Raw genomic sequence first — 18059 nt, forward strand, 5'->3', positions numbered from 1 at the left:
CTTATTTTTAAATTATGTAAGTTATGTTTGTATTAATGGTAATAATTAAAAATAATTATTTTTTTTCATTTTTATTTTTTTATTGTATTAATTAGTTCATATTCAATAATTAAAAATAATTCAGTTATATTTATTCTATAATGTTGTTTATTGATGTTAATTTTTTATTCTATTTCAGGTATCTAGCATGCCTCGACATGGTTCTATATTAGCTTCCAAGAGTAATAAGACCACTTCATCTAGATCAAATGGCCCTTCTTCTAGGCCGAATAGCCAAGCATCCATTTCTCATCAACCTTTTCATCATGAATTACATGATTGCTATCATCCTACTCGGCAAGATTATGGGCGGAGGGATGATTATCAATCGTACGAGGGTTTTCGCTTTCAAGATTTACTTCAACCTCAAGAAGATTTCCCTCAATATCACCCATATACTTTTAGGGGATATAATGTTGATTAGGGTTATTATAATTGGAGGGGCAAGGATGTTAGGGGAGATGAGAGAGTTGAGGAAGATAAAGGAGAACAATATGAGAGAGTAGATGGTGATAATGATGAAGATGAGGAAGATGATGTTAATGTAAGAGGATTAGGTGATGAGGGAGATGATTGTAATGTTAGAGATTCAGAGAATCGAGATGACATCCCTTCAATCCATGGTTCAACATCTTCTCCAATGCATCATGAGCAACGAGTTCAAAAGAAGGGTTTTAACACACATAAGGATCCGATTACCAAAAAAAAGAGAGCTTCATTTATATGGAACAACAGAGTAAGTTGAATTTTATAAGTTTATTGTGTTTTATAATTATTTTTTAAGCTTTATTAATTTAATGAATTTTTGTCATTTTTTAAAGTTTCAATAACTCATCGTGTGGGCGTGAGATTGGACTTATTTTGAGATCAAATTTTAAAGGACCATGGCACAATTGGAAAAAAGGTTGGTTCAACTTATAAGAATGAACTCTTTAAAGAGTTTAAGGTATGAGATTATACATTTTTATTTTAGACATAATTATGTTGACTTATTAATTAATATTATGAGACTTGAATATATTAATAAATATATGTATTGAGAGATTGTTTGATGGATGAGATATGATCCAGGATGATTGGATCAAGATGGGAGTTGTAATGACATATAATAGAAGTGTTGTCGATAACTTGGTACCAATAAAAATAGAGGAGACTCTGCTGAAATTTTTTTAAAAAAAGTTCCATAATTTTAGACATATCATTCAATAGTTGACATTAGTAAAGAAATGTTTGAGATTTCATGATATTATATTTGAGGATGTTACATTTTTTTTTTCCAATGCATACCATATCTTAGATGCAAGGATTATTACTGTAGTAAAAAATAGTTTTTTAATGGAAGTGACGACCAAAATGAAATACGAACTTCTTAGATACAGTTAATGTAAAGAATAGTTTTTTATTGATTGAAAACATAAATTAATATATAATTATTTTTGCATCTCTAACGACTTCAATTAGGTTAGAACATGTCATGTTACTATGATTTAAGACAAATTAATTCTATTTTAGGAATATATTAAGAAATGGTAAGGTATATACCAAAAAAATATTATAATAATTAGAATATAAGACATTAAATTACATTTTATGATGTAGTTAAGAAGTTTTTATTTTATCAATATTTTTTGTTCATCTTTTTTACTTCTGATTGTGTGATTGTAATTATATAGGCTAGTTAACAACTATGTTGAGCTTTGGTTTTTTTTTTTTATATATATAGAAAAAATATATATTTTTCTGAGGATGATGAACCAATTGTTCGTAAGATTTGGGAAGATAAAACTAGAAATGCTTTGAACCAGCAGTTGACATGAGCTCGTAAAAGAGCTATGTCTGATAGAAATACCACAAATATTATGGATTGCATTAATAAAGGTCCAATTTGGATACACAATGACAATTGGAATCAAATGATTAAAGAAATTTGGTTCACCCCAGAATTTCAAAGGAGATCAAAATCTACAAGAAATAATCGGCTAACTGAAACAGACGGTAAATTAAGCACTCATTCTGGAGGTACGGTGTCATTTGCATCATATCGAGCTAGCATGGTGAGGATTGTTTATATTTGTTATAATGGACTTCAAATTTTTATATTTATATCTTCTAATATTTTTTGTTTGTTGATAGCAAGAAAAAGCAGGTGGAAAAGAACCTTTATAGGATGATGTATTTTCAGTGTTGCATTAGAGTGCCAAGCAACCTAAAACATTCATAGATAACAAGTCTAAAAAAGTTGTTGTAGGTATTTTTTTTTAATGTAATTTAATATTATTTAAAATTTAAATGAATTTATTATTATATTTAATTGTATTGTAGGAGAATTACAAAAAAGAGATAATTTCAAGATATGGAGCTGATCGGGAAAATCATCCTTCATTTGATGGAGCAGCTTGGTGTGTGGCTATAAGAAGAGTTACAAAGGGTAGAATATATGATGCACCTGGTATGCTAAAATCCATGGTTAGTACGAGTGCTTCATCACAATCCTATACGATGGAGTCAACACCTTCTAGCTCATCAATTTAGGCATTGAAAGAGCGAATAAAGGAAAAAGATGGTCATATTTTTATCATTACAGCAGGAGATGACCTCAATTAAAAAATTTCTTAGTAATATGAGATACTAAGCTTGGGCATCAAATATGGACCAAGGTATGTCGGCACCTATGGCTTCATCTATGCCGTCACATGTGGCTCCACAGATGACGACACCTATGTATCTCCCGTCTAATCTAGTGTATCGACCTAGACCTCGACCACTATATACCGATCCCACCTTATGATAGTCAACATTGTTTTGGTTTGTTTCCACCACCACCCCAATCACCACTTTTATGATAGAACATATTTATTAAATTGTGACTTATCTATTTTGATGTAAGTTTTAATGAGATTTAAAAATTTATTATAAAATTTATTTTTATTTGCATTGTTATTTTTTATAAAAATATTTTATAGTATTAATTTATGTTCTTTATATATATTTATCTATAATTTTTTAAATATCTGTTGCTGATTTATATAATCAGCAACTGAATTTTAGCAACGAATAATCTGTTACTAAAAAATCAGCAATGGATAATCCGTTGTTAAAAAATTAGCATCTATTATTTGCATATGAAATTATCCGTTGCTAATTTCGTTGATGTGTTTTATCAGCAACATATTTTAATATTATCTGCAACAAACTTGTTAGTTGCTAATAGGCTTTTTTTTTTTGTAGTGACTGAAAATGTTTATATTTTTATTTTCTAATGAAACTAGAGTCCCATTAAAATTCATTTTATAACTTCACAAAACAACTGTGAAAGGTCAAGTATTTTTTTTTTAATCTTCTCATTTATTTGTTTTAAAATTAAGATATTTTTTCTTGTGGTCTGAAAACCCTCCGATGTTTAAGTTAAAACTGATGGTGTAGATAAGGAACCCGAGGACGTTTTCCTGTCTGTGTTTGCATAGCAAAGCTTAAACAAGATGAAGTTTTTTTACAACGAAGAAGATCACCCAAGGGCGAGTCCGTTTACCCTGGGAGTTCAAAGCAGTTTATGCAACTTAAAATCTATAAGAGCGTGGCTGTACAAAGATACGATAGTTAATGTGCTTGCCACAGAGAGGATATGTGTAGATTTCATAAACATCCCGAATCCATGGATTTAATAAAGAAGAACCCAGATTTCATACGTTCGTCGTCAGCAGTACGCTATACAAGGGATGATATATATATATATACCAGATGGTATTATGAACAGAATGCAGGAGCTTGGAACACTGCTCCGGCAGCCTGGTTCACGTTTCTTTCTCTGGTATCTTGTGCTGTGGCACCTCTCTAGCTATGTGTTGCCAAGAACTGAAGCAAGTTCGTATACAAAGTGTTACCTCTGTCATTTTAATCCTCAACAACTGTGTGTTAGGTTTTGCTTCCTAAAACCTAAAACTAACAAACAAGGTGGTTTTTTCTTAGCTTCGGAAAGGTATTTGACAGGGGAGTCTTCCATATGAAAGCTGCGATTTCTTGAGAAGTTCAAATCCGTAGATTACTGACTAAAGCTGAGGGCCATCAACAAGAAGGCAGCTAGCGTCAATCATGCACGAGCACGACAGGGTCGATGGAGTGTTTAAACTAATGGCATCGATCGGCATCCAAGTCAATGGCCATGAAAAAAAATAACCAACGAAAAAGCAATAACGGACGGTAGTGGTTAAGCCGTCCACATCTTGAAAAGGAGGGACCGTTTGATTAATTCGTTCTCGAGTGTGCCATTCGAAACACGAAGGGAGGCCTGCGTTATCTCGATAGCACTCTTTCGCAAAATCCAAAACTTAGTGCCTCCTGGTTTTTAATAATTTATTGCTCAAAACTACAACGTCGGTATGCTCACTTTTTTGTATTCATGAATAGTTTTAAACCCGGTCTCTTGTCCGACAGATCAACTCGAGACTCCAAACTGAATTATACTAAATTTTTAAAAAATAAAAAATGAGAAAAAATTTAAGTTGATTTGTGGTTATAACTCGTTAATTATTTATTTTTTTTAACAAAAATAATGTCATTTTGTTTTATATATAAAAAATTAAAAAATTAGACATCGATTTAGGATGACTTGATAGTTCCTACTTTGATATATCTTGCTTGTTTTTATATAATTTTTTTTTTATTTTTTTATGATTTAATGTCTTGTACGCTTTACAATCACGTTATTTTCATTTAAGTTTAAATTTTTATTTCAAATATTGAACCTTATTTAATGTAATAAATATTTTAAGTTATGAATTATTTTATTAGTTTTAGAATATTTGAAAGATTATAAAATTACAGTGAATTATATATATATATATATATACAAACAAAAATATTTTGTTTTGGGATATGTATGTCCGTGTCACGAACCTGAGATTTTGATAACCTTTTAAATATTTTTGTTTATTAAATACAATATTATTCTGGAATGAATTTTCTTTTAAAATTCAGATTTAAAATTTATTGGTTAAAATGAATTTCGACCGAATCATTTAATTGGAAATACCACAAGAAAGGGTAGCATAATTTAATTGGAAATACTTGATTAACTCTACTCGAACCTTTGAACATAATTAAGAGTTACATGTTTGATCTAATAAAAACAACATTGCGATTATTCTAATTTATATATAAACACACACCAGGTTACTCCCAATTCTGAAATTGATATTGATGTTCTGTATTGTTTTTCTTTCTTTATTTTATTATTATTATTTTTTAGATAGAAGCCCCATGGTCGGTCAACAACAAGAACTAGAAATTCAGGAAACATAATTAGTTGTTTGAAAAAGAAAATTAAGGCCTTTATCGGTTATAAGCAGAAACGACGAAACAAGAAAGAGAACGTCCGAAAAGCAACTATGAGCAGAAATTAGAAACTTGAAAGAATATTAACAGAAGTTTATATAATTATTAATTTTAAGGATTATAAAGTTAGTTAACGTATATATAAATTGATTTTTTTATATAATTATTAATTTTAAAATTTATGGGATTAATCGAGGTGCATATAAATTGATTCAAATATTTATATTAATAATAAAAAAATAAAAAAATAACCCTAAAGAATAGTTTAATAGATTAGAATTTGAGTTTGCTTTTTAATAATTACAAGTTTGAATTTTTTTGGATTTATTGGAGATTTATATAATTATTAATTTAAAATTTTATAAAATTAGTTAAGATATATGTAAATTGATTTAAATATTTATATTAATTAAAAAAAATCAAGAATGTTTTTTATTTTTTTGTTTTTTCTCCTTTTTGGTGAGAACATGTTGCCAACTTGCCACATGTTTTTTGATGAACAAAAAGACGATGGAGAAAGTTTAGTAAAATGGCATGTGAGTCACACAATTGAAGACAAGTGCGTACGTCCACGCGGCGCAGCATCTTTTCGGACATACACGTCTAATGAAGATTTCTTCTGATTTCAAATTTGCATCATTCGCTGAAGCCCAAACGCGTGTACGCACACACGCGGTTTCTCGAAATTGTTAATGGGAAACAAACTCTTAATTATCAGCTGTGATTTTCGTCCGTGATAATGATGGCGATGGCTTTTTTAAAAATATATTAAGATAATATTTTTTATTTTTCAAGTTTTTCAAAACTATTTAAAAATATACAAAGTTTAATTAATTTTTTTTTTAAATAAAGTTTTAAAAAAGAACTAACTGGAAGAGCTGGGTAGCAGTATTTTGTCACCACCGTTGCATCCGCCAAAGAACCAGCCATCGCCATGGAACCCACCTCCTCAGTGCGGCCGCCATGAGCCATTGACCCAACTTTAGGCTCGCTCAGTCAACTACTAATCTTAAGTGTGTTCGGTATTGAGGTAGCTGTTATGGTTATGATTTGAAAAAAATTATTTTATAAAAATTATTTTTAGTTGCGATTGGTTTGAAAAAATAGATGTTTGGTTAAAACTGTGGTTGAAATTGAGGTTGAAGAAAAAATAGTTTTAATGTGTTTGGTTAAGAATGCTTTTTGAAATTAAGGTTATAAAATAATTTTAAAAAAATATATATTAATATTGATGATTTTTAATTTAAATTTTATGGATTTAACTATTGCTATTACATCATGAAATAAATCACACTTAAAAAATTACTTTAACAAAAAACTATCTACAATTTCATTACGTACAAAATTCATCCGACAAGAACTATAAAATTAGATAAAATATTATCAAGAATAAAATTAAGATTACACTACAAGTAAATTTAATTCACCTTAAACTAATTTTTTAAAAAATATTGTTCACGTGAATAGTGCGAATGAAATCAATTAACTATACTAGTTTAAAAAAAAACACATGTTCAGCCAACAGTGGAGGCATGCTCCACTGTTCACTGAACAGTGGATGCATGCCTTCACTGTTTAAAAAAAAAAAACTGTTTGGTGAATGGTGGAGGTATTCTTCATTATTCTCTGAACAGTAACTTGCCATGTAAAAAACAGCAATTTATTACTTTTTATTTTTTTTTGTGTTTCAAACGCAATAAATTAAGAGACCCACATATAGTAAATAACTTTTTTTATTTAACCAAATACCGAGTAAACACGACCTTTACCTTATAGCCAAACGGGCTCTTATCGCCCTGCTTTCTAGTGGTCGCCGCAGTAATTATACAGTGCAGATGCAATTGCTCTCGACTTTTTCCGAGTTTTTGAGCGGTGAAGGAAAACTACTTTCAATGGGGCCCAGTCTTCGTCATCAACGACCCAGAAAAGCCATTCTTCTTTCATTTGGGTTTGCGTGATTGCTTTTCTTGTGGATCTCTCAGTTTACAAAAAAAAAAAAAAGGAAAAAAAAAAAAAAAAAAAAGAAAAAGAAAAAGAAAAAGAAGAGAATCTGATGGTTGTGATTGGTGCTGGGAACTTCATGTAGATGATAAATTTTTATCATGCACAGGCCTTACATCCCCACGTGTGGTGTTGGATTTAGGAGCATGGCCCACGTTTTTAACGGTTGGCATCAGTTTTGTAGAAAAATAAAAAAGTAATCGCTATATAACGACTCCCCAGCACTCCTCAAAAGACTTTAAGTGAGGGGAAAGTCAGCGGGGGAAAAAAGAGAGATGCATGAGGAAAAAGATTTAAAAAGACCAAAAATATTATTTTAAAATAAAAACAATAAAAAAATATCAAAATTGTCAAAAGCTGGATTTGAACACAAGAATGATATCCAAACTCCTCATAGTTTTTCCATTTTATTCTGTCCGGTCTTGTGCAGCAAAAAGAAGAGCATTTTGTTTTTCTAGTGTAGCCGCGTTATAAAAACAGGGTTGCTTGCACAGCCTGCACACCCGCCAACACCCTCTTGTCAATACCAGTAACTATCAACCTCTATTTTTAAAGAATTGTCGTTCTCCAAGTTTCTAAATCTTTACCTCGTCATCGCAAAGAAGATCGCTTTGTGTTTTCTGAATCCATTTTAAGGTGGGGTTTCTCAGTTTTTTTGTTCTTTCTAGAACACAAGAGTCAGAGAAACACTTTGTTTTTCAAAGCTCTGATAAGTTGTTTTTGGACCTTCTGAGTTGAACTGAAACCTTCCCATTTTTCTTTAGTTTTAGCAAGTTTCAAACTGGCAACAAGTTTTCAAAATCCAAGGTCCTTGTCTCTAGTTCATTTTTAATTTTCATGATTGCTCATGATGATAAACTATTGAAGTAGACAAGAGTTTGAATATGAACATGTATTTCAAGTGGACTCTTGGTTTAATATTGCTAAAATTTTGGTGCAGAATATTTCAAGAACATGATATGGATATCAAGCAATGAAGCTTGTAGCCGAGCCTTCCCACGTGCAAGCCCTTTCTGATCATCATTCTCGATCACACATACTGGTTGCCATGATTATTGATCTTCTTCATTCTTGAAAATTCGGGGCTTTGATCCTCAGATTTAAAGTCTAGAAGAAGGAACAAAGGGGTTTCTTGTTTTTGTTTCCCTTTAATTTTCGAATAATTCTTTTTTATGAAATGGAACCTCCGGCGAGGCAGCAAATCTTCCGGCAGAAGAAGATGACTAAACAGTTGACAGGAAAACGGGATGACACGCCGTTACATGCGGTGGTGAGAGATGGAAATTTGGAGTTAGTTATGGAAATGATTGCTGATAATCTTGGCGAAGCTGCAGAGATGACCCTGTTGTTGTCGAAACAGAACCAATCAGGAGAAACTGCTTTGTATGTTGCTTCAGATTGTGGTCATGTTTGCATAGTGAAGGAGCTGATTAAGTACTATGACACCGGTTTAGCTGGTCTTAAAGCAAGAAATGGTTATGATGCTTTTCACATAGCTGCCAAGCAAGGTGATCTGGGTAAGCACCGTTTTCAATTCTTGAAATTCCTTGCTAGAATTGATAATTGGAGTGGGATTAACGTCGGGTTAATTGTGTGCTCTGTTACTGTAATGCAGAAATTGTGGAAGTTCTTATGGAGGTCAACCCTGATCTTTCATTGACCTTTGATTCGTCAAATACCACTGCTCTGCACTCGGCTGCATCACAAGGGCATGTTGAAGTAGTGAATTTCCTGTTAGAGAAGTGCAGTGGCCTTGCTTTGATAGCTAAAAGTAATGGTAAAACTGCCTTGCATTCAGTGGCAAGGAATGGGCATTTAGAGATTTTGAAAGCCCTTTTGAGTAAAGAACCTGGACTTGCGAATAAGATTGATAAGAAAGGCCAGACGGCTCTCCATATGGCAGTTAAAGGGCAGAACGTGGAGCTCGTGGAGGAGCTGATCATGTCAGATCCTAGTTTGATGAACATGGTTGATCACAAAGGCAACAGTGCTTTGCATATTGCTAGCCGTAAGGGTAGAGATCAGGTATTCTAATTTACTTTCCATTCCTTTTAATACTATGAAGCCTTTCTTTTCCTGTTGCTTTGGTTACCAAATGTGAACTCAAGCTCATGGTCTGTTCGAGGAGAAATTGAGAATGATTTATAGCGACGTAGAAAAATGCTCTTTTATCTTTCCGAGGGAATAGTTTCTTCTGGTTCTTTGGCTTTTAGCTGCGTCTCAACTTGAGACCAATGTTTTACTTTATTTAGTACCAGTATCTATGTTCCAGACCTGATATCTTCTGCAATAAAAATGAATCAGCCTTTTTGTGATGTTACTGAATCTATATTTAGAGCAGAAGTCATCGTCATCTACCAAAGTTGCCAAAGGATCCTATCCTCTTTACAGAGTTGGGAAGTCTATGACGTTGGCGTTGCTGTTATTTGCAGATTGTTAGGAAGCTGCTTGACCAAAAGGGAATTGACAAAACAATTGTTAACAGATCCAGAGAAAGTGCTTTTGATACCGCTGAGAAAACTGGGCACTCAGGAATCGCCTCCGTATTACAAGAGCATGGAGTCTTATCTGCCAAATCCATGAAGACGAGTACAACTAACACAGCCAACCGAGAACTAAAGCAAACTGTGAGCGACATAAAGCATGAGGTTCACAACCAGCTAGAGACCACACGGCAAACACGAAAACGTGTTCAAGGTATAGCCAAGAGGCTCAACAAAGTGCACGCGGTAGGTCTCAACAATGCAATTAACTCAACCACAGTTGTAGCTGTCCTTATTGCCACTGTTGCGTTTGCTGCCATCTTCCAACTCCCTGGCCAGTTTGCTGATGACCCAGGTAATCTCGCTCCTGGACAATCTGCTGGAGAAGCAAGAATCGCTACCCAACCTGAGTTCATGATTTTCATCATATTTGACTCAATTGCTCTCTTTATATCAGTGGCTGTAGTGGTTGTTCAAACCTCTATTGTAGTTATAGAGAGAAAGGCAAAAAAACAACTAATGTCAGTGATCAACAAGCTAATGTGGCTGGCCTGTGTGATGATTTCAGTTGCATTTCTCGCACTGTCATATATTGTTGTGGGACATCATCAGAGGTGGCTGGCATATAGTGTAACAGCCATAGGGACAGTGATCATGGTAACAACAATTGGGACGATGAGTTATTGGGTAATTGCACAGAGAATTCAGACTTCCAGATTACGGAGCATACGGAGGTCGTCAATAAGCAGATCGCGGTCAGAGACATTGTCATTCATGGAAGAATCAGAGATTTTGGAAAATGACTATAAGAAACTCTATGCAATCTGAGACTCTGTCCTCTCTTTTTTAGGTCTTACATATAGATACTGTATTTTCCTCCTTGTATATATACTTTTTTTACTTGATTTCAGCCTTTCTCGCTGTCCACTGAAAGCAGGGAGCTGATAGATCTTCTGAAGATTTTGAAAGAAGAAGAGGGTGGTAACTTCTTCGTTTTGAAGTTTAGTTAATAAGAAACTAGTTAGTTGGTAAATGACCTCTGTACATTTTCCTGTGTCATTTTATCTTTCTTACATTCAAAAATCAACTCTGACTCAGAGATTGCTAAGAAGCTTTGGTACCTGCGGATGAACTAATGTAACCTCGTATGATATCGCCAACAATGGTTTGCTCTTTGGGACATTTACCATCTGTTCTAGCTCTAAACTTTCTGTGTGAGGTTTTTTATTCGCTAGCCACAGCACCATCCCTTACCTCTAGCTCTAAACTTTCGCCGTCATGTTATCAGTTGCTCTCTTCAAGCATTACCACCCAATTCAATGCCACGAGAAAACTATAGGAGGCTCATTGCCCCCATTTCACTCTCAGAAAACTACGAGGAAAACAAACCACAGGTTGTCCTATCTTAAGCCTGGATGTGATAAGTGAATTTGTTTCTGTGGTCAAATATTTTTCTTCATTTTTATGTACCAGGACTGGAGGGGATTCTGGTCAATGCTAAACAGTTGCTGACGGCGAGCCCTCATTTTTCTTTTGATTACTAAACAGATTCAGCCATCCTCACTTCCTGGTCTGTCACAAGGGCATCCTGCTGTTGAGATCAGATCAGACACCTTACATAAGCAGCAGAGCTGTCAAGTGATGTTCTGATTCTTGTTCTTTCCTCAGATTTTGCTACATCTGTATAATCCCTCGTACATTTCCAAGCCTATGCTACTCTTTGCGGTGAATAGTTACCGAAAGCTTTTGCTCAAATCATCTAAATGCAGTGGCCTCAAGGATGCCGGGAAATTCATACCAAACTCAAAGAACTAGTTTAAGATTTGTATAAAGCCTTGTTAAATATGAAAGCATGATTTGGAAAAGAATGGATTTCAAAACTGGAAGGTTGCTTGACATGAACTTCCTCCATGATAAAATCGTTTAAGATTCAATTTTAACCTCTATCTGAATGAGCTTAGTACTTTCAAAACAAGCAAATGCAAATACCATATAAATAGACTCTAATCTAGCAATATTCGGTGCATAGCTCCCATCCCTGTTGTCGTTAGTGGAGTCACTCCCCCATCACAGTCATCAACTCCTTAAGTGAGCTTTCCTCCTCAAATTCATCCATCAAGCCACTATTTTCCAACTTCTCCTAGTCTGAACTATCATCATCATTAGAAGTGATAGAGCTGTAATCTTTATCATCCAAAGTGGTAGCTTTTATTGCCTTTTTTTTCAAATCTCTTCTTCTTGTCATTCTTCCACATCTTCTTGGTAATGTGTCGATGACACTTAACATGACTCGATTTCTTAATCTTTAAGCAAATCATAGCATCCATTTGCTTCCGTCGCCCTTCTCGCTTCTTTCTTCTTTGAAGTCTTTTCTATTCCCGTGCTTCTTTTCTTCTTCTCCTTCAAGAACTTAGTAAATTTCCAGGTTATCAATGCAGTATCTTCATCATCATCACTGATACTATCATTATTCTTTTTAATACTTAAAGAGGATTTCAAAGCAGTGGTATTTTTCTTGGTAGATCATCACACACTTCAAGTTCCATGACCCTCCCTTCATGACCTATGAGTGAATTGTGTATGCATCTCCCTTATGCCTTCACTTGATTTCATCTCAAGCAATCCATACTCTCTAGTGAGATATGTCAATCTAGAACCCTTAACTTGACTAGTTCCTTTATGTGTGACCTCAAGTAACCCCGAGTCATCTTGCAATTTTGTGCCCTCGTAAACTCCATACTAGGCAAAGCATAAAAGAAGGCATTCATTTCCTTTGCATTACAATTATACGTCCCCTTTTTGCCAATCATTCCAATCGCTAATTGGTTTAGGGCAGTGTTTCCTTCTAAACTGGTCGTGGTAGGTCTAGCATAACTGTTCTCTGCAATGTCTTCAAGACTCAAGAAAAGTACTCATCCTAACCTTTCAATATGCATCATTTATCTCATAAAAAAAGTGCTTTTAAGTAGGGGTGTTTAAAAAAACCGAGTAACCGAAAAAACTGAGAAAATCAATGGAAAATTAACCGAAAAAACCGAATCGATATGAAAAACCGATTAAATCGATTACTAAAACAAGAAATCTTTCCGGTTCAGTTTTACCACTGAAACCGATGAACCGAACCGGTTTACCCATAAAATAAAGTTATAAACAAACTAGTATAAATAGTACAGTAAGTAAACCTAAACCTAAATGAGATTACAATTTATTTTTGAAGCCGCCGCCCACACCAACAAAAGTCTTATCTTCTTCTTCCTTTCCCCTTTAATTTTTATTTTCTCTGCCTCTTGCCCCCGCATCTGTCTCTTCTCTAGCCGATCAGTAAGTAAATAACTCACACATCCGCATCCATCTAGTATACTTGCAGCCGTAAACAAACCTGAATAAAATCTTCACGTGCAGCAGAAAAAGTAAAAGAGGTAAAGTTTACTGTTTATCAATACTTGGGTATCTTCTTCTTTTATATATATATAAGAGCCATCTGCAAAAATAGCCCTCCTTGACCCTCGAGAACTTGTTGTTTGAAACAGTCCTTTTAAAGAAGCAATTGGGGACCGTGTCATGTAGATTTGACAGTTCAACTATCATCAATGCTCATCTCAACTGGAATAAATTTCTTTGAAGCCTTGGCACTAGCCCTAGTTTGTAATGGCCCTTGTTCTTGAATGCTAAAAATTAAGGCTAAAGGATATGATTAGAAATGAAAATAGGGTCGCTTAGTGTATAATTATCATACAAGATTAAGCCAAATATTTTGTATTTCTTCTTTTTTATTTGATCAACCCTCTGTTTCTACTCGGCTATCATCCAACAAATTTGAAGTTTTCTCTTGTGAAGAACTAGGCACTCAATCTTAGACCATGAAAACAGTGTAAGCCAATATTATTTCAATTTCAATGGAGTACGCTCTGTTTAATGTAAGGCTAAGCCAATTAAAAAAAACAAAAAAAAAAACCCATATATGATAGGATTAGGTTTCTCGGTTTTTTCCTAAAAAAACCGGATTTAGAAAAAAATCGGATTTAACCGAACCGGACTTGTTTGGTTTGAACCGGTTTTCGGTCCGGTTCGGTTAATTTTTTACAAAAATACTGTAATTCGGTTCGGTTGGTTTTTTAAGCCTAAACCGAACCGAACTGAACCGTGAACACCCCTAGCTTTAAGTGTCATGATATTAACTCCTAAGTAGTTAAACCAGAAATAAGAGCCTTTGCTCTGCTGCCACATCGAGCTTCTCAAAATGCTCCATTGAATCTCCTTTAAAATTGTTGAGGTTAGTATAATAAATCCTCGCAGAATGAATATCTTCTTACACGGCAGTGTGGTAGCGGTTGCTTTTCAAATAGTTTTTCGTGCTGAAATACATGCAAATGATGTTTTTTTATTTTTTAAAAATTATTTTTGACATCAGCACATCAAAACGATCTAAAAAGTACAAACCGAACTCAATTTTAGCAAAAAAAAAAAAACATTTTTAAAATTTGATGAAACGCAGGTACAAACGCAATGCGTCAATGAAGAGCACACATATCTCACTTTCTTAAAGCAGATTCAAGCCTTCTGTGATTACAAGTTATATTATTGAAACTAAATTGTTGTGACAACTTCAACCATCAGGTTTATGAAACTCATGTAGGATGTATTCACTGAATGATTGTCATTTTCTGGGAAGAATATTTAGTGAAATGAGCGTTTCAAAATACCCTTTCCCTCTCTCTTTGTCCCTCGATTAGGTGATCAACTTTATCAATATCACCTAGGGATCATGACCCCATAAATTGGCTTCATTGGAGTAGAATTCAAGGTGGTTTGGCTCATTGCAAGCCTTAGTGCATAATTCCAAAAAGCCCACGGCAATTCATCATTAGGAAGAATGCCTTTAGAGAAGCATCTCACTTTTAGCTCAAGCCCACGCAAGGCCAGCTCAATCAAAAGGAAAGAGTGGAGAAGAAAAATCCTCAAGCCTAATTAGATTGCAAATCTTGGATTCATCTCACTCTAGATAATTTCATAATTCATGCAAGTACAATGAAACTAGAGATCAGGCCTGGAATATTGATTTTAAAAGTAAATCCTCTATTAAAGATGGGGGGGTCATATTGTTCTTTCCAACGGGAACTACAGTGGATGATCTACATTAAAAAAAAAAAAAAAAAAAACAATTGAAAAACCTGATAATCACACTGCTATAACCGAGACCCACTTTGAAAAGTTCAACTTGACATGAGATATGGCATCTCAATGACCCCCTCTTATTGTGAATTTTAAGGACTTCTAAACTAATTATGTGCTGCGTAGCCTAGGCGTCTCTTGATCCCCACGAGCTGCAATTACTGAAGCAGACAATGAACAGACTCCAACTTCACTTGAACTCTTTCTTGAACTAAACAACTGATGTGACCTTTTACAATGAGCAATTGCTTCCGTAATTGAACTCTCAAACTCTGAATTTGAACTGCCACTTCTCTTGAGCAACTGTAAGTCACAGAACCCATTTGAACTAAATGAAAAGGATGAAGATGAAGAAGACAAACCAGATGAAGATGTGGATGAAGATGAAAAGGATGAAGACTTGGTTGCAGAATGCCATTGAATTGCCCCAGAGAAAGACCTCCTTTGGCAACGAAAACCATCTTCAGCCATCTCTTTCTCAAAGCTTCTCTTGAGAGTGTTTGATATCCTGCATCTGTCATTATCAATATTCCCAAAAGGACTCTTCTTCGGTACTTTCATGTACTTATTCAAACAGTCTTGGCCGTTTGAAACAGTTTCATCTTCTGCATTGCATGCCGCTTTAGCACAGGACTCGTCTGTGCAACCAGACTTTTTAAACAAAGACTTTAGATATGCTCTTGAAGCCTTGAGTTTGAGACCAAGCGAGGATTGCTTTAGCTTCTTAGTCCAAGACTTCTTTTGATGATCTCCGAGGAAACAGTTAGCTTCAGGTGGCCATTCAAAGAAATATTCATCTGGGTTTAGTTCACTACTAACCCTGCAAGATTCTGATGGAGAGATATTGCAAGATTCCAATGGGGTATTGATGTCAGTGGAAGGTGCAGTGGAGCTAGTGGTGAAGGGAAGGACATGGTTTTCTTCAAAGGCTGATTCTTTTTTACTGTTTAAGGTGGTGGTGGTGGGGTTTTGGAGGAGCTTTTGAACCATTAGCAAGCGAGGAGGGAGATGAAGAGGGAGGAGTTTTCCCTTGTAGAAGAGTTCATCAGCTGGGGACGTTGTGGCTTCTCTACCATGAGAAACTGAAGACATTTGGAACTCAAACTCTCTGCTCTGTGGTGAAGAGCTATTGGAGTAACAAATGAAGTTCGAAGTGGAGCTCAATTCCATTTCAATGCAGTCATCATCTGCATGAATACACGAAGATTGGTTTGTGGCCATTTCATGTAGCATACTGTCTAAGAACTCTTTGTGTCTGTGTTTTTGAGTGAAAGATGCTTATGGGGAGGTGAGCTTGGTGGGGGAAGAAAGGGGGCAGAGCATACTTTAAAGTGCGGATGGTGCCAAGTTAGAAAATAAAATTTTATAGCAAGGAATTGTCAGGTTTTCTTCTTTTTTTATTTTTCCTCTTAGAGTATCTTGAATGGTTCCAAATAAGAAAATGCAGAAAAGATTTTGGATTTTTACTTTAATAGCTGATTGCATTGATGCTCCTCTTTCGTCGTCAAAATTTATGTGGATCGTATGCGGTTATTCTTCCTCTTTAGGGAGAGGGGGGGGGGGTCAAAGATGGTAGCTCTTTACTGGGAAAAATAAAGGTTACCTTGTATAAATTACACATTGTTGGTCCTTTATACTCGATTTCTACATTAAAATCACAGTATTTCATCTTTGTAATGTTTATACTATGGTGTTAATTATGGAGGGCAATGTTTCTGCATCTTATCCCTTAGCTTGCCAACTTTTTTTCTTCTTTTTGGCCTGATAGAAGTAGAACAAAAGCATGAGTTCATATTCTATGATGGAAGTGACCAGTTTATTTTGACATTTAGTGAGCTTAGGTAGAGCTTGTACAATCTTGTCAAATTGCAATAATGCGTGGAGTGTAGCTGAGTGGATGGCCATGCTGGAGCACCCCATGTATGTTCTTTTTAGCCATTCATGCATGAATCATCGACTGCTGTTAGTGGTACAGAGGGTGAGAATCTACCGCTACAGGAGAAGATGTTGACAGTGGCCTTGTTTTTGTCTGAGAAAATGGTGCTGTGCTGACTAGAAACAGCAAATAGATCAAGACCCAGATGGAATCTTTGAAGTACAACTCTCGCATTATGTTTTGCGTTTTGGTCAGGATGGTGTATCTACTTGGGAATCCTCAATGGATTACGAACGCACTCCTTCATTCACAGAAACCCTATACTATTATTATTATTATTATATTTATGGATGCTCTGGTGAATTTAAAGATTTCTCAATTAATTTTATGATATTTTAAAATTAGTAATTATATAAGTTTTAAGTGGTTTTTAAAGTATATAACACTTAAAATGATAATTTTTGAAAAAGTAAATTTAAAACTTAATAAGTTATACTATATCTTATAAGGTTACTACTACTACTATTATTGTTATAATATATGTATATAAATTTGAGATCTCTTGTAACAAAATATGATACATAACAAGGGGCTAGTAATCACTTCTTTTTCTTTTTCTTTTTTCTTTTTTAATGTGATGTCAAGTTAATTAATTTATATGCATATCAATTAATTTTATACATCATGAAGTAAACAAGTATAAAAATCTCTAATAATACTGAAAAAAACTCAAACTCATGACTATAAAAAACTCAATATTTAACCTGCAAGCTGGTAGGTTTCTTCAGCGAGCTTGCTTGTAAGACAAAAGCAACTCTCTCCTTGAATTCTAAATTATAGCAGCAAACTTCCATGTCAACCCTCTTTTTTTCTTTTCTTTTTGAAGTTAATATCCAAGCTTTTCCTCGATCACTTTTTAATTAAACCTTTCAGATACTATATTTCCTCAACCACGTGATGCTCCTCTGACCACCACATTCAAAGTTGTGTGGGCACATGTTCGCTCGCCCACCTTTTCTGAAAGTGGCTCTTTCACAGTGATGAGACTTAGCTGTGAGGTGCAAATGTCATGATTGGTTAGCTGCAAATCAAAGATAAAGCCCAGTGGCCTGTCACTTTTGGACACTGCCTTCCCAACTGGATTTTAAGGTGCCACT

The 18059-nt window shown here is 34.6% G+C and overlaps 2 protein-coding genes across 3 annotated transcripts; one reads left to right on the forward strand and one right to left on the reverse strand.

The window, feature by feature from the left end:
• Positions 1-7696: 7696 nt before the first annotated feature.
• On the forward strand, positions 7697-11036 carry LOC118062741 (ankyrin repeat-containing protein At5g02620). Of its 2 annotated transcripts, none has more exons than XM_035076579.2 (4): positions 7697-8007; positions 8312-8888; positions 8987-9396; positions 9804-11036. In XM_035076579.2, exons 2-4 carry the CDS (start codon positions 8549-8551, stop codon positions 10680-10682), a joined length of 1629 nt encoding a protein of 542 aa, XP_034932470.1. In that variant the 5' UTR covers positions 7697-8007; positions 8312-8548; the 3' UTR covers positions 10683-11036. The 2 variants fall into 2 exon arrangements, with proteins under 2 accessions (XP_034932470.1, XP_034932479.1); XM_035076588.2 differs by lacking the exon at positions 7697-8007 and adding an exon at positions 8021-8178.
• Positions 11037-14852: 3816 nt separating this feature from the next.
• On the reverse strand, positions 14853-17199 carry LOC118062752 (probable membrane-associated kinase regulator 4). The gene has a single exon (XM_035076598.2). It carries the CDS (start codon positions 16257-16259, stop codon positions 15138-15140), a length of 1122 nt encoding a protein of 373 aa, XP_034932489.1. The 5' UTR covers positions 16260-17199; the 3' UTR covers positions 14853-15137.
• Positions 17200-18059: the final 860 nt, after the last annotated feature.

This window comes from Populus alba, chromosome 16 (genome assembly GCF_005239225.2).
Source record: "Populus alba chromosome 16, ASM523922v2, whole genome shotgun sequence".
NCBI classification, from domain to species: domain Eukaryota; kingdom Viridiplantae; phylum Streptophyta; class Magnoliopsida; order Malpighiales; family Salicaceae; genus Populus; species Populus alba.